At 53.6% G+C, this 15,910-nt stretch overlaps 1 protein-coding gene and 1 non-coding gene across 7 annotated transcripts; one reads left to right on the top strand and one right to left on the bottom strand.

Annotated features, from left to right (window-relative positions):
- Positions 1 to 863: 863 nt before the first annotated feature.
- Positions 864 to 9,951, bottom strand: DNAJB5 (DnaJ heat shock protein family (Hsp40) member B5). Of its 6 annotated transcripts, none has more exons than XM_070250578.1 (5): positions 9,649 to 9,840; positions 8,871 to 9,134; positions 6,075 to 6,319; positions 2,405 to 3,006; positions 864 to 2,273 (listed from the first exon to the last, which is right to left on the bottom strand). In XM_070250578.1, the coding sequence occupies exons 3-5, from the start codon at positions 6,283 to 6,285 to the stop codon at positions 2,040 to 2,042; spliced, it is 1,047 nt and encodes a 348-aa protein (XP_070106679.1). In that variant the 5' UTR covers positions 6,286 to 6,319; positions 8,871 to 9,134; positions 9,649 to 9,840; the 3' UTR covers positions 864 to 2,039. The 6 variants fall into 6 exon arrangements, with proteins under 6 accessions (XP_070106679.1, XP_070106675.1, XP_070106676.1 ...); XM_070250574.1 differs by having other exon boundaries at positions 8,670 to 9,134; positions 9,649 to 9,781; XM_070250575.1 differs by lacking the exon at positions 8,871 to 9,134 and adding an exon at positions 8,670 to 8,797 and having other exon boundaries at positions 9,649 to 9,775.
- Positions 9,952 to 14,569: 4,618 nt separating this feature from the next.
- LOC111770736 (U6 spliceosomal RNA) lies at positions 14,570 to 14,672 on the top strand. The gene has a single exon (XR_002804142.1). It is a non-coding gene; the product is annotated as a U6 spliceosomal RNA (small nuclear RNA).
- The last annotated feature ends 1,238 nt before the right edge of the window (positions 14,673 to 15,910 follow it).

Genomic DNA, 15,910 nt, shown 5'->3' with positions numbered 1-15,910 from the left:
AGGTCCCTGTTATAAGCCTAGCCAGTGTTAGCCTCTGTGTGGAGCCTAGGCCCAGGGGAGCTGTCGTCATGGCACTGGAGATGCTGAAGCTCAGGAGAGCATGGCTGTGATGGGCACGATCCTGGAGAAGACTCTGGGGAGGAAAGTCAGCACCAGAAGGAAGTCTACACCCAGACAGAGCCTGCAGATGGCCATTCCTGTGACTAGAGGGCTCCTCCCTACCCAGATCCAAGGAAAGTAACAAGTGCATCATGCAGTCAGCACGCAGACCCTTAGGACCAGAGTTGTCTCAGCAGGCACAGGTAGCTCCGAGACCAGGACAGACCTCCCCAGAAAATTGTGAGATTCAAGGATCAGCAATGGTGTTGTCTCCCAGGGAGCCTGTGTCCCCAGCCAGGCCCTGCCAGCATGGGCCAAGGATGCCAGGAACCTCCAGCCACCCTCTCCACTGCCCCAGGTTTTGTCTTTGGGGATGTGTCTCTTCTAGTCAGCCAGAAAGTCCTCCCCTATCCTCTCCTAGGAGGACAATTTCTCTCAAAGGAAAATTCCAGTCCATGTAAAGTCTATTAGTTCTCATGCTAACACATCCTTCAAAGAGGATAGTCTCTATTTCCCATAACCAAGGACAGTCTTTCCAAATAGATGTTTCTTCTAATAGCTGAGTGGTGTCTTCCGTCTTTGCTGTTTGATGCATACATTTTGGAAACCTCAGGAGTCTGGGCTTAGAGGAAGGAAGGAGTCAGCTTCAGCTTATATTGAGGGCCTGTTTGGGCTTCTCAAAGGTGGCCAGGGCCCTGAAGGGAGGTTGCCAGTGGCACTGCGCACCCACCCCCATCCCAGGTTCATTGTTCCTGCTTAGATGCTGTATTTTTAAAATACTTTATTTTTTTCCATAATACTGTCATTACAAAAAAATACAAAAAAAACTACTATAAAAACATTCAGGGGCTTGTCAAAGTGAGAAAACCTCAAGACCCCACCCCAGAACCTGGCTGAAGCAGTCTTCCCCTAGCTCCTTCACTATTTGACTTTTATATAACTGTGGGAGCGGGGTGGGGTCACACAGGCATCAAAGGGCTGGAAAGTCCCCACACAGCCTCCATGAAGGGTAAGAAATAAGTAGCTTCACATATCACAAAAATGGGATTTGAAGTTTGGGGGTGGCTAGGCCCTGAGTTCAGAGGTGTGGGGAGAAACCTGTGACCCTGAATCTCTTGGTGGGGAATAGCTGCCACCTGACCCCAAAGCCTTTTCCCTTCCTGATGAAGGCTAGGAGATGGACCCTGCCCCCCACCTCTGAGCTTTAATACAGCAGGCCCCCTTCCCTCTCCTGCACCCTCGCACATTCCTAAGAGCAGCATGGAGGACAGAACTTCCAGCTCTGCAGGTCTGGCAGGGGAGCTGTCGAGGAGGCTGCTCAGGGTCCCGCTCGCTTCCCTGCCCCACATGAAAAGTGTCTCGTGCTCAATGGCCTGGTTCATGGGTTATGGACCATTCGTTCCTGTCTCAACCCTGGAGAGGCACAGACAGCTCTGGGTGAATGCTTTGTGTGCATGAACATGTGTGTGATAACCTTGGACACTGTGGCTGTAGGGGTGAGGCTAGGGTGGGAAAGCAGTGTCCTTTCTATCCTCTTCCTCCCCCAACAGGAGGAAGCCAAAGGGAAGGGAGAGGAGAGGTATTAGCCAAGCTGAGGGGAAGGAGGACATGCTATTTACAAGCAAGGACAAGGAAGCTCTCTGGCTCCAAGTAGCACTCAGCTCACTCTCCAGTCAGTGGAGTGGGAACTGGATTCGAAGCTAGTGACATGAAAATTGACCCCTGGCCTGGGCTAGCTCTCCCCACCTCCCTCCCACTCCCCCAAGGCAGCCCAGCTCTGAAAGGGGTCAGGGACAGGAACATTTTCCTGAAAACTAGTGGCTTTTTTGCATTTTAGAAAAAGTTGCCAGTGTCCAGTGGACATCAAACTGGGTGCACACTGGGTGGGGTGACTGTGGGGGGTATTGCTGTGGTAGACTCTGGGCTGGCTGGGGCAGAGCCTAGGAACAGGGTAGGTGCTGCTTAAGGATCTGTCGTGTCTGTGGCGTTAATCTGTCTGGGAAGCGAACTTTGAACTCGACAATGAGGTCTCCCCGTTGGGTGGGCACTTTGGGGAAAGGAAGGCCCTCCCCTCGGAGTCTCTTCACGGTGCCTGGCTTGATGACATCATTGCAGGGCAAAGGGATCACTCGACCATCAATGGTGGGAATGTTCACGGTGCAGCCACACAGCGCCTGGGGAGAATGAGGCAGAGAGTGAGGAAAGGTGGGGTAGAGTAATTAGGAAAGGCGGAGAAGACTGACGTGGGGACAGAATGTCCCATCATTCCCCCACCAATGCACACACAACCTGACCCCGGCCCCACCTCCTTGAGGCTGATCAGGGCACTGTAGAGCACGTTGGTGCCATCTCGGCGGAAGTGTGCGTGGGGCTTGTCTTTGAGCACGAAGACAATGTCAGCAGGGATGTTGTCAGGTGTGGCATCGCCCTCTTTGGGGAAAGTGATCTTGGTGCCTTCCTTCCAGCCACGCTTGATGACAATATGCAGGATCTTGTCCTCGGTGCGCACAGTTCGCCCATCAGGATTGAGGCGCCGCCTTGTGATCTTCATGCGTTTGGTGGAGCCGTGGTAGATCTCCTCCAGGGACACCCGCAGCTCATGCACCACAGGTGGGTCCTGCACCTTGCGCCGAGGGTACAGTGGTTCTGGGGCTCGCCTTGGACCCCTACTTAGCCCATTGAAACCAAAGCGGCCAAAGGCACCAAATGGGTCCTCATCTTCATCCACATCCATGTCATCTGGGTCAAAACTACTGAAGGGTCGAGTGGAGCGGCTGCTGGCAAAGAAGATATCGAAGGGGTTGGAGCCACCAAAGAAGGAGGCGAAGGTGGCATGAGGGTCCCCATGAAAGGTGTAGTGAAAGGAGCCACTGGAGCCACCTGACGAACCACCGCCAGTCTTCAGGCCTGGAAGGAGGACAAGTTAGGGGCAGTGTGGCTGCTCCTGCCCCCACCCGCACAGTCTCCTTCCCCTGCCCACTTGTTCCCAGTTCATGGGCCTAACAAAAGAAGCAACCTTTAACTCCCAGAAAGGGCTGGCCTAATAGAGTAAGAAGTCTCTGGCAAGATTAATTTCTACTCTGAAGTATTTGTTTAATAATAAAGCACATCTTGGGGGTCGGCCCCGTGGCCAAGTGGTTAAGTTCCCACGCTCCGCTGCGGCGGCCCAGGGTTTCCCCGGTTTGAATCCTGGGCGCGGACATGGCACTGCTCATCAGGCCACACTGAGGCGGCATCCAACATGCTACAACTAGAAGGACCCACAGCTAAAAATACACAACTGTGTACTGGGGGGCTTTGGGGAGAAAAAGGAAAAATAAAAATCTTTAATAATAAAGCACATCTTGAGGTTGAAAGAGGCCGAGTTACCCGACATGTGGAAAAGCTAAGACTAGAAGACTTGGAGGATGTGACTTCTAGTCCTGTAATCTCTTCCACGTACCCATGGCCCAAAGATGTCTTACAAAGCCTTGAGTACCTGGCCTGGGGTCACACTGCAAGTCATACCTGGCTCTTAAATCTTTGCTTATCTCCGAAGACGCATAGGGCAAGAAGCAATCAGACAGGATTTGACCACACAGGGGGCTAGTAAGCGAGCTGTTCCAAATAAGGTGGGGATACAGTCCAGGAGGAACCCCACTCTCACTCTGCTTCCAGCATGGTTTCCTCTTTCCCTGACTTCTGCCCAAATGGGATATGAGAGGGGCCCAAAAAAGCAGGAAAGCTCATTAGCTTGGAGATAAGGAGCTATTTCTCTGGAAAAAGTTTTCAATGTTTTGTTCCCACAGTCAGGGCTCAGTGTTGCATAACTCCTTGGGGTGCCATTCACACAGTGGATGGACACAGACTACAATGGGAATGGGCTCCCTGGACTTACACAGCACCAAGCCCTCTAGCCCATACCTAATGTCAGAGCAACCAGAATGCACGAATGAGCTGGCATATTGCAGGTGGCGACCCCAGCTGCTCTCTAGAGTCAGGTCCTGTCTAAGGGGCTCATATTCCTGGAGGCCACCTTCATCGGGGGATGGTGGTGGTGGGGATAGTGGAGGCGTGGGGAGCAGATGTGGGGGGACTAACACTGAGAAATGATCTAGAATATGTAGACTCAGCAGTGGGGCCCAGGCTAGGGGAAGAGACTCTTCTCTCTGAGGCCTTTTATCTAGAATTTCATTTGGCTGTGGAAGCCTGAACCTAAATTAGCCTCTTATTCCTGGGACCACAGTGCAGATTTGGGTTTCATTAGAGAGGCCAAGTGGCAGGCAGTTCAGAGACTCCCGGCAGCTGCCTCTTCACCCCTCCCTTAAGACTCAGGATCTGTTTTTCCTTCTATTGAGGGTCTGATTATCAGGTGAGTTCAAGAAGCCTGGCAGAGCTCAGTGAGAGGGAGGTCGGACTAATGATGACAGCAGGGGGTGATTTCTCTGTAGGGGTTCCTGCTGTACCCTACCACCTCCTTTTCAAGCTGGGGACAACTTGTCCCCAGCCAGGGCTGCACAGAGAGTTTGTGTGCACAAACTTTTGGCTGGCTGTTGGGGAGGGGGCAGAGCAGACAGAAATATAACCCACATTTCCAAGCCTGCTTCTCCCTCCCCAGGTCCTGGATGTCTCCTTAAGGGCGTGTTGCATTCTCAGAAGCCCTGCTGGGATGCAGATCTGCATGAGGACCTGGTGTCTGGGCCTAGGGCTTGAGCTTTGCCGTTCACTTAGGCTGGCTCTCCCAGCTCCCACCTGCTTCCTAAACAAGAGGGGAGGCCCCTGGAAGAGTGAGTGCAGTTCCTAGACAGGCCACAGGGTGGCATGGTGTCTGCACTGATTCCCTTTCCCCCACCCCTACGGCCCCCCTCCCTCCCAGACAGAAAAATTTCTTAGCTGAGAGAATACTGGGGATTCCAGCAGATGCCTGGTGAATCTGGGAGTTGGCAAGTCTAGCAGGTGAGCAGGGAAAAACGGAAGGAACTCGTGGCATGACGAATAAGAAGAGGCACTTTGGAGGACTGGGGTGCACAGAGGACAGGGGCGTGGAGCACAAGGCAAGGAGGAGAGGAAAGCATATTCTTTTGAGCACATACTCTGTATCAGGTACAGTAGGTATCATTAGCCCATCTAATTTTGAGGCTAGAGTGGGGAGAGTAAGGAGGAGAATGTGGAAGAAAGGCAGATGCCGTTGGGGAGGAAGGACAGTTCCTCTGGGGAAGGAGAGTCCTCAGCTGTGACAATGTCTCTTAATATAGCCTGACAGGTGCCTGTGGCTGGCGGATGGCAGGCGGCCCTGAGGGGCAGGTCCAGAATTAGCAGCTACATCATGCCCGTGGGATGTACTGGGAGGGGCCGCCCTCTCAGAGGCTTTATTTGGGCCTTTCCTGCCGCTCTGTACGTGGCCACCAGCTACCCCAGGGAGGGGGCAGGATGCCAGCAGCAGTTCCCCTTCCACCCTTGGATCCCTGCCACTTCCTCAGGGAGGTGAAGCTCCGCCTCTGTTCTGCTGGCCTGAAGTGGGCAGGGAGGGGGCAGGGGAGGGGACGACCATCTCTCGCTCTGAGCTCCAGTGGTTAATTTCCAGGCTGCTTAAGGGCCAAACTTTTATGCTGATGACTATAGGTGCTCTGTCCTCAGAGAGCCACATACTCCCTTTCCCTGACCTTCCTCATCAGCCAATAAAGCTGCAGGGACTGCAGGCAGGACTAATAAGGCTGGGAGGTGAGGGAGGGAGGGGGAAGGCCTCTGGCTCTAGCTCCAGACCTCTCTAAGGCCTGCACTTGAGGAGGCAGAGGGACAGAGAGAGGCGGGGAGAGCTATAGTAGGCTGAGGCTGCGTGGTGGGTGGTCTCTTCTCTCCTCTGGGTGTGGGTGCTGGGAACACTTGTCTCCCTCACCCCCTCCTCAACCTCCAGTTCCTTGCTATGAGAACAGGGTCACCCAGGACCCCAGGCAAGGACAGGGGTCCAGTATCAGGCTGGAGCACTGCCCTCTTACCTTCCTCCCCATACTGGTCATAGAGGCCCCGTTTCTTAGGGTCACTCAGCACATCATAGGCCTCTGCAATCTCCTTAAACTTCTCCTCCGCGTTGGGTTCTTTGTTCTTGTCTGGGTGGTACTTCAAGGCCATCTTCCGATAGGCTTTCTTGATCTCATCCTCATTGGCTCCCGATGGGATCCCAAGAATCTTGTAATAATCCTTGCCCATCACAGCCACTGGACCGGCACTGGTCTCCTTGTTTCTGAAAGAAACCCAGGGACAATCCTTGATACCCTTTTCTCTTCTGCCCCAGCCCTGCTCCTGACGATCCTGCAAGCTCTAAATGACTCACTGTGTGACCTTCAGCAGGTCATGCCTGTTCTGTGGCCCTCTGTCTCCCCATCAGTAAAATGAAAGGTTTGGTCTAGATGATCTCTTCCAGCTCTGACATTCTAGGATTCTGTGATTCTTTCCTTAGCTCCCAGCAGGTTTTCCCAGCAGGAAGCTGGGGTCTGTGGCCCACTTCTTGGGGCTAGGCTAAGGCCCAGGTTCTTGGGCCAGACTGAGGACCCCCGAGAAGCCCTGCTGGGTGAGGCAGCACCACAGACTGACAGACCCACGCACAGAAGCTGGCGAAGGGCAGTGGACTGGGTGAGGTCACCTGAGCATCGTGGTCTCCTACGCCATGCTTCAGGCATGGTGCCCAGGCTAAGGGCAGCTGGGGCAGTGGCCCAGGACTGGGGACAGGTCTGGGTCTTCAGTCAGCTGTCCTGGCCAGCCAGGCTGACTCAGGGTGTGGGTGCTTGGAGTCCTCTCTGCCACTGGGGACCCCAGGCCTCCTTGCCCTCGCTCCCTAGACAGTGCTAAGCCACACGTGCGTCTCAGATCAGAGGATAAACCTCAGCCTTTGGAAACTGCTGTTTCTAACTCTCTCATTAGCAGGGAGATGACAACAGTTCCCTTTACTCATTTCCCAGTGTCCACAGACAACACTGTGTGTGAAAACATGTCTGTGCCTCCTAAGCACCCCTGCTAGTGAACAAAAGCATCCTGAGGGTAGGGCCTTTTTAAACCTTAGTTGTTAAGAGACAATCGGGCACTAACCACCACTTTCTTAGTCCCCTCCCTACCAGTCCCATCCTTGCACCTGTCCTGTGGTTTAGGATCTGTCCTGGTGCCAGGCCCACACTCCTCTGATAGGCCCTGGGTGCAGGGCCTTTGTTATGGGAGGGAGAAACCTAGGGCTCTAATTCTTCTCTCATTGCCCTCTGCCACTATCTCTGTGCTGGATGTGAGGGGAAGGGGACTTTCCTGTAGCTACATCTATTTGGGGAAATGGCCAGAAGTCACTCTCCAGCCTTTCTGAGACTTGGCAAACCCCTGCCAAAGCCCGGAGAATGAGAGTCTTTCTAGCAATGTCCCGGGCTGGCAGCCACAGCTGAGGCCTGCTTTTCTGCCACTGACTGCTTCAGCGAGGTGTGCAGGCTTTCCCAGCAGGAGTGAGGGCTGTAATGGGTAAAGAGAGGCCTCAAGGCCCCAGGTAGGCAGGGACAACAGCCCTCGCTCCTGCCCCCATAGGGCCTGTTGCAGGTGGCTGGGTTGACTCATGGTTCTGGGAGTCACCTCACTCTGACGAAGAGAAGGCTTTATAAAGGCGGGTACTCCCCCTTCTCCCCCTACCAGCACGTCACGCCTGGTGGGGGAGGCCGGGGTTGGAGGAGGCAGAGAAGAAAGAGCATCTGGGGGAGGGCAGCCATTTTCGGAAGCAGCAGTGAAAGCCATCTGAGAGGGAGCTGGGGGTGGTCTGCCATCTCCGCCTCAGCCCACCCCTTCTTTCCCCTGAGCGTGGGAAGGAACCCTACCACACCAGGAGGGTGACCCCGAAGACCTACAGCAGCTTCTAGGCAGAGGGCAAGTGGAACAGCCTCCAATGCTCCCGCCCTCCTCTTGGCTGTCCCTGCATTACCTCTTCATGCGGCCAGCTTCCTCCCTGGCACCCACCTGCTAGCTGCTCTAGACCTATAATTCTCTTGCCTCCACAGACACCTGGCAAGCTCTTTCAGGAATTGCCTTTTTCTTCCTCCTTTCCTCCCTCCCTCCCTCCTTCCCCCTACCCACAAGCCACGTGTTGGAATGACAAAGGAGCCCCATGGCATGGCACTGCCTTTGATGGAGAAGAATGAAGAGGATGTTAATGTAGAGGCAGGAATGAAAAATGAGGAGGAATGGCAAGGGGGCCTGGCAGAGGCAGGGCAGATGGTTGATGCAGAAAATTAAGCACTGATGGAGGGGGATGAGGGATGACAAAAGGAAATGGCTTAGGTGGAAAATGGGTTACCAATGGGTTGAAAGAGAGAGATGGAGAGAGTTGAAATACTGGAGGAGGTGTTTGTGGAACATGGACGCCTGAGGGTTTGGTATAGGAGATGAATAACGAGCAGTGCAGTTCATTCAAATGTAAGGGTGAGGTGGAACAGGGGTTCTCATATGGAATGGGGATGAGAAGACGAGGAGACAGAGGAAGGAATGGATGGAGGAATGGCAATGGAGGGGATGTGACGTGGAGAACTGACTTGGTATGGGTATGAGCGCCCTTCTCCGGAGGGACTTACCGAAACTTTACAAACCCATTCAGCGTCCACGCTCGAAGTTTTAAGGGCTCCAGCTGAATTTTAAACATCAAGCTGGCTAAGAAGTCTTCTCCCCAGAAGTGTGGGAAGCTCCGGAAAGCTCCTCGGGCCTGTAGTGGGGGTGATGCTGGGGATGGGCAGGAGAGCACTGTGCGCTTAAACATGCCCGGCCCAGCCCCTCACCTCTGACGGCTCCCCGGGAGCCTGCTCGGAAAGCTGCAGCTCTGGAAGCCGCCTCCTCAGGTTCCCAGAGGCACTTGCCCAGCAAGGCCTGTCCGGTGCAGCAGGAGCTGGACCTGATCCCCAGGCGTGGAAAGTGAAGGGATAGGGTCCAGCGGCCACCTGCTCTCCGATGCGGCACTGTCTGGCTGATTGAGAACGGCTGTATGGCAGTGTGACAGTAGGCTGGCAGTGCGAGTGTGTGCTTGTGAGCGGCAGCGTGTGTACCTGTGACAGGTGTGATTGTCTGTGAGGGCCTGAGAGGCAGTGAGTTCTTCTCGCCTCTCTCTCCGGGCAGGACCCGACCCCAAACCCCAAGAACCTACTCAATGAAGTCCCTGACTGGGAGTCTCCTCCCTCGCAGATGGGCGGGGCGGGGCGGGGCAGAGCAGAGCAGAGCAGAGCTCGGACGGGACAAAAGGCGAGGAAATGAGGGGAGGAGAGGGGAGGGGGCTCGGCGGGGAGCGCGGTGGGTGATGTCACCGGAGCTGGCAGGCTGGGCCGGCTCAGAAGGTCTCTGCCCCGCGGAACCCAATCCGACCCGGCCGACTATCCCTGGCCCAGACGCTGGCTGCTCCCGGTGAGAGGGTGGCGGACATCGAGCACCTGGCAGACCCCGAGTCCCCGCACCCCACGGCAGAAGAGCCTATGGGCCCGCCGGTCCCACTCCCCCGACACCGAGACCCCTGGCTTCACAACACCCCCCTCCCGGAGCCCCCGAGTCCTGGCTCGGCGCCCTCACCGGTGAGGAGCTGCGGGCGCCGCCGCGGTCCGTCAGACACGCTGCCCCCTCCCGGCTCCGGCTCCGCCGCCTCCAGTCGGGACAGGAGTCGCCTGCCCGCCGGCGGCAGACAGCGGGCCCAGGAACCGCCCCCACGGCTCCGCCTCCGCGCCGCCCATTGCGCCGTGCGCCCGTCACTCAGCTCGGCCTCTGCTGTCATTGGACAGCTCTCAACGAGCGGTCGGTAAGAGTCGCCCACGCTCCGCCCCCGTCACCCGGCCACACGCGCACATATTCCGGGCCGTGATGGGTGCGGGTCTGATTGGTGCGCTCTGGGATCAATCAACCACGCCTCTTCGCTATCTCGTCGTGTCATTGGTGAAGGGGGCGGGGGCGGAAACTCCACGCGCCCTTTAATCTTATTGGTTGGTCTCTGGGGCTCAGACCCGAAAGAGGGCGGGCAACTATATTAGTCCAATGTCCGGCTTGAGAAGGTGGGACTTACTGGCCACGGCTCGAATCCCGAGAGAACCTTCTGGAACCCGTGCAACGTCAAAGGCAGCCTTAAAGGAAAACTGCGCCGACCAGTTGGCCGGAACTCTGGGCATTCTTTCCTTTCTGCGTTTAGGAGGGGAGGGGAGAGAATAGTGCACCCTGGGAGGTGTAGTCCCTGGACCAGGGTCAAAAGGTCACGCCGTCTTACCTGTCTTCCATCGAACCCGGAACTGACCTCGACCTGACCTGATTTAGCTTTACCTTACCTTGACCCGGAATTGACCTGACGTGACCGAATCTCAAAACAGACCCCTGTAGACATGCAGGGTTTAAGTACCTTTCTACTCCCTCCTTTCTAACCTGGTATTTCTCCCCAGGTGTAGCCACCTCCTTGATTCCTTTCTGAGTCCCCTTTTCTTTCTCCGTATTATCCCCCCATCCTGGCTCCCTCCTGCGGCGTCCCTTCTCAGCAACCCCCACAATCCCCATTAAAATTCCTCTACAGTCTTTCACCCTACTTCCCCTTCGAGTTCCCGCATTTTAGCCTCCTTTTACTTTCCCCTCTTGGTCCTGTCTTTCCCCCATGAATTTTCTGCCTCGTCCTATTCTTAATTCTTTATCTACTCCCATGGTCTCCCCTATCCTAGCTGCCCCCTTTAACTCTTCATCTCAGCCCCACTGATCTCCTTTCTTAATACCCTCAGCGTCTCCCATCCATCTCAGCCCCCCTTCCCCCATTAAATCTCAGCCCCAGTGTCCCCGCTGTTCGGAGCAGGCAGGGCTGCGGAGGCGGTCGCCAGCGGAAGCCGACGTTTGAGCAGACAGGGTGCCTGGCGCCCACGTCTCTGTCTCCCAGGCCCATCTGTGCTGGAGGGAGTGGCGGTGGGGAGGGGGTAAGCCGCGGGTGAAGCGGGGGAAGGAATTCTTAGGGAGTTTGAGGACAAAAGAAGGGCCAGGGCAGAAGCTCTCACTTACCGTTTCCCAGAGACAGAGTTTGGATACCCATGAGGTCATGCAAGCTAGATAGAGCTGGAAAGTGAGGCTTGGAGAGCATTATTTCCTAGGCCACAGAGCAGAACAGAGCAGGAGAAAGGTCTAGGGGTCCTGAGGTCAGCTCTGCATATTCTCCACTACCTGCCTTCTTTCTAGTACTCACTATGGGGATGCCAGGTGTAAAGGGGTGTGAGGTGTAAAGGAAGGAAAGGAAGTAGGGTAAGAGGAGGATGGAGAGGAGATGGGGTAAGGGTGATGGGGAGGAGAAAGGGAGAGGAGGGAGGAGATACGGAGTGGGAGGTGAGGAGGGGTGGGAATGAAAAGGGAAGGGGAAGTGGGGAACAAGGAATAGACCTGGTGGGAGATGGGGTGAGCAGCAAAAAGTTGGGACAGAGAGGTGGGGTGAGGAGGAATGAGGAAGGGAGGGGAGGTGGGGTGGTGAGGGAATGCAGTAGTGTGACATGGAGATAGGCAAGGTAGGATGAGGGAGCCCAGGACTGCTGCTGGCTCCTTAGATCTGGGGGCTCTCACTCCCCCACCTCCAGACTCATGGGGACCTGGGCTGTGGGTGGCTCTGCTTCTTCCTATTCCAGTTCTATTTGGCCTCCTCCAGCTTGCCTGTGCCAATGTGGAGGCAGAGAGTTTAGTCACCGGCCCTTACCTGGTCCCTGCTAATGTTAAGTTGTAGGCTTAGACCTTCGAGGGTGCAGGGCTGTGCCTTCAGGTGTTGGTGGCCTGGACTCCATTGTCTGCCGGGTTCACTATTGCTGCCCTGTGTTGCATTTCCCTGGGCGTCAGCTGTGTGTGTGAGGCACTAAGGTGCTCAGGGTGTAAGAATGTAGGCTCTGGAGGCAGACTGTTGACCTTGTGAGATTACTTGCCACATCTGTGCCTCATTTTTTCCTTTGTAAAATGGGGATAGACAACAACAGTCTTTCATAGGGTTGTATGAGGGTTAATTAAGGTAACACATGTAATGCACCTAGTTCTGAGCTTGGCGTGTAGTTAATGCTCAACAAAGTTAACCGTTACTCAATATGTTCACAGATATCTGGGTGTGTGAGTGTGTCTGTAAGCGTTTGAGTGTGATTGGGAGTTATTTGTACTGTTGTATCTGTACTGCAATTTGTGAGTGAGAGTATATCTGGGTAATTATTTTTGTGTGGTAGTGTGCCTGATTCTGTGTAGGCCTGTGATTTTGTGTTAGTGTACATGTATGATTAAATGACTGTGTAGGCCTGTGTCGACATGGCAAAGAGTGGATGAAGTGTGGCTTTGTGGCTCTTGACACCCTGACAGCATGTCTGCTGGTATATGCATGCATCCGTGATCACGTCAGTTCCAAACACTCCCACTTACCCATTGAGACGTCATAACCCTAGGTGTCCCGTCCTTTCCTCACCCTGGGGGAAGGGGAACCAGGGGCAGGGGTGGGGGTGGGTGCCAGTGAGGAGGTGTTTAGACAGAAGCACATGTTCCCTCCCAGACTGTGGATGGGAGGGGGAGCCCTCTATCTTGCACATAATCCTGAAGGCTCCAGAGGAAGTGCTCCCCCCTCAGCCCATGCTTAGTTCCCTGTCTTGTCACCATGGCAGCAGTTGCCAGGGGCTCCCATGGTTGCTAAGATCTGGGTGTGGGAGGCTGCCAGGCCCTGTTGCCAAGAGAAACAGAGAATCCTAAGGGAAAGGAAGATTACTCCCACAGCTTCAGCTCTCTGCAGTGACGAGACTGGCCCCTGGACCTCTCTTCTTCCCAAATTGTACCTGCAATTTGTACGTGGCACTACTAGGGTTGATGAGGGGCTTTAACAGGAAGCTGGAACTAGAATGCTGGGATCCACCTTCTGAGGAGAAAGGGGGCCCTAGCCTGCCCGTTACCTTCTTTCAGGCTGAGAAGCCCTAAGAAATTAGTGACTACCTTATTCTGTCCCCCATCCCTTATACTTCTCCCCTGGTAATATCTCTGCTTGAGTTCTCCAGTGACTGCTGCTGATCCAGTACCTGATGCTCCCACCTGCTATAGGAATGCTACATTGATCCCATTACTTTGGATGCAGACTGAGTCCTTTCTGAGGTCAGACTCTTAGCATCTCACTTGGATGCGTACTTCATGCTGACACTTGAGCCCAGACTTCAGTCCCACACTGAGTCCCAATTTTGGCCTCAGCCTGAGATACTGACCTTGGTCTTAGTCCTGGACCAGATAGTCCCCCAAACCCAGCCTCAGCCTCAGCCCTCCTCCTAGGCATGGGTGAACCCTAATCTTGATACAGATACTTGAACTCATCCGCAGGTTCAGTTCTGATCCTGCACACCGACTGAACACTGACTAGCGATCTAACTCCCTGGTGCTTGCCTGGCGTCTCCCTGCATGTTCTGAACTTACGCTGCCCAGTACCATAAGGGTTCAAAGGGGTTATTTCTTGCTTTGGAGTGAAAGGACAGTGCTAGGAATGACCAGCAGAGGGCGTGCAACATCAGGTTCTAGAGGCAAGCTTTCCAGAGCCCACTTCAGAAGGGGATATTAGGCATATTGAGATCTTGGATCTTTTCTTTCAGGTCAGGACCCAGAGCTGGAGGCAGAACAGTTGGTCTAAGAGGTTGAACTAAAGAAATTAAGGTTCCACACACAGTGATGCTGATGCTTTGGGGTTATGTGGGTCCATATAATCATGGGTCTCCCTCCAGCTCAGCCGGCCTCAAAGCTGGGCAAGCACCAGAAGGTGCTTAACCCTTTACTGGCATCGTAGGTCTCAAGAGGACTGGATACCTGGTATCCCACCCCAACTCAACGTTGCTGTCATATGCTTATACAGCTTCACCACCTTCCCTGGTATCCAGTTATCTTTTGGTCCTGTTCAGCAGAACTCTGCCTCTCCTCCACCTTTGGTCTTAGCTCTGTCCTTGAGGTCATGCTGATCTCATTGGTCTCATTGGCCAGACATCATCAGCCATCTGCATCCCTCAAGTCTGCTCTTCTCCAGGGTGAACACCTCTCAGGTCTTCGTAGGTTCCTCTTCTGCCTTGTTTAATTCCAGCCTAGTGGCCATGTTTCCCTGGCTAGGTTTCAGTTTTTGGTGCCTGGCTCTGATTAGCTTTTTCCAGGAGTGCCGGTACAGCATACAAATGAGCTGGCCTGCCTCCCTCTTCTGACTTTGAACTTCTCTCCTTGTAGCCTCAGGTTAAATCAGTTTTTGGGTAGTCACCTCATGCTGTTCACCCACACCAAGTGAAGGCTGCAGCCTCTCTTCTCCCTGAGCTGCTAAGTCACATGCCCATTTGTACATATTATGATTTTGAAAGGAGTGTTATAGTTATTTTAAAAAACAAAGAGCCTTGAAATAAATGAAATAAAAAACATTTTGACAATAGCTTCTGAGTTTTAGGGCAGTCCTTAGGTTTGGAAAGCTCTGTACTTGACACTTACTTTAAGGTGGGATGAGGGACTGAAGAACTCGCTTTGGCAGCACAGATGCTAAGATTGGAATGACACAGAGAAGATGAGCACAGCCCCTGTGTGAGGGTGACGTGCAAATTTGTGAGGTGTTCCATATTTTTGTTTTTGATGAGTGTTAAAACATAATGATGTAAAGTGAATATATATGAATAAATTAGTATATTACCAAAAAAAAAAAAAAAAAAAAAAAAAAAGAGGGACTGAAGAGCCCTAGCTGGCTTGGCTGTGACTTCAGCACTGTGGACAGAGGCCATTGGCAGTGCCCCCAGGTGGAAGATGATATACACAGCCTTCAGATGGGGCCAGAAATCCTTGCTGCTCACTCAGTGACTAACAGTGTATAAAACTCTTTCCTCTTACCAAACTCATTCTGTACTCACTCAACTATCAGCCCAGGAGGCAGACAGGACAAAAATCTGTTTTCCAGACTTTTACAGATAAGGAAACTGAGGTCCAGCAAGGTCAAACTTCAAGCAACCCTTTGGGGTGGGGTGAGAGAGAGAAGACTAATTACTCCATGTTTAGAAAATTTAGCAGCCGCTGCTTCCTTTTGGGGAATGACTTTTCCCCAGACATAAAGAGGAGTGCATTTGAGCCAAAGCAGGACAGGGCTGTGGGAGTTTGTGTGGAACCAAGGCTCCAGCCAGCCCTGGGAACAAGTGGCAGTTGGTAGAGTCCTAGGAGGGTTTAAAGTCAGGACTGCTGGACTGAGGGCGGGGAAACCTGGATATCATTAAGGTTCACAGAGGCCAAGCTTTTACGCCTCTTTTCCTGTCCAATGCTCGGCTTAAGTGAGCCTAGACACAAGAAGGAACCTGTAGGATGTCATTAAACTGTCTCGAAGCCTGACGGACCTCCGTGGAAAACGCCAGGGAGGAGAGGTATGGGAGCCCTGTGAGTGAGTGGGGTGAGTTGCGCAGGTGGTGATAAATGCAGTGACATGGCTACAGGCCTGGCTGCCTGTGTATGTCTGTTCCCTGGGGGTGGAATGGGGAGGTGCTAGGCTACATAGCAGCTGTTTTTCTTGCGGTGTACTTTGACTGGCAGCACAGTAGTGGTTAAGAACATGAGCATTGAAGTCAGACTACCTGGCTCCCCTGCTGCCTAGCTGTGTGACTGTGTAAACTTGAAAACTCTCAGCCTCTCTGTTCCTCACTTTTCTCATCTGTAACGCAAGTCTCATAGTGTTGTTTTGAAGATTATTTACACAAAGCACTTGTTGTTTGTATTTGCGATTCCTATGGTTTGGAGGTAGATTTGCCTCTGATCCAGTCTAGGCATGCTTTCCTGCCCGCAGGTACTGGCTCTGTTCTTACCAGATACAACGGAGGAATGGGGA

This window comes from Equus caballus, chromosome 25, assembly GCF_041296265.1.
Source record: "Equus caballus isolate H_3958 breed thoroughbred chromosome 25, TB-T2T, whole genome shotgun sequence".
NCBI lineage: Eukaryota > Metazoa > Chordata > Mammalia > Perissodactyla > Equidae > Equus > Equus caballus.
Note: the sequence above shows the minus strand (reverse complement) of the source record. Positions and strands in the feature narration are given on the sequence as shown.

Excerpts from the sequence above, each read along its gene's own strand:
- DNAJB5 (XM_070250574.1), bottom strand. The coding sequence starts at position 8,851 with ATGTTTAAGCGCACAGTGCTCTCCTGCCCATCCCCAGCATCACCCCCA. Across the intron at positions 6,320-8,669 it reads AATGGGTTTGTAAAGTTTCG|AAACAAGGAGACCAGTGCCG; the intron begins GTAAGTCCCTCC and ends GGTTTCTTTCAG. Across the intron at positions 3,007-6,074 it reads TGACCAGTATGGGGAGGAAG|GCCTGAAGACTGGCGGTGGT; the intron begins GTAAGAGGGCAG and ends TCCTCCTTCCAG.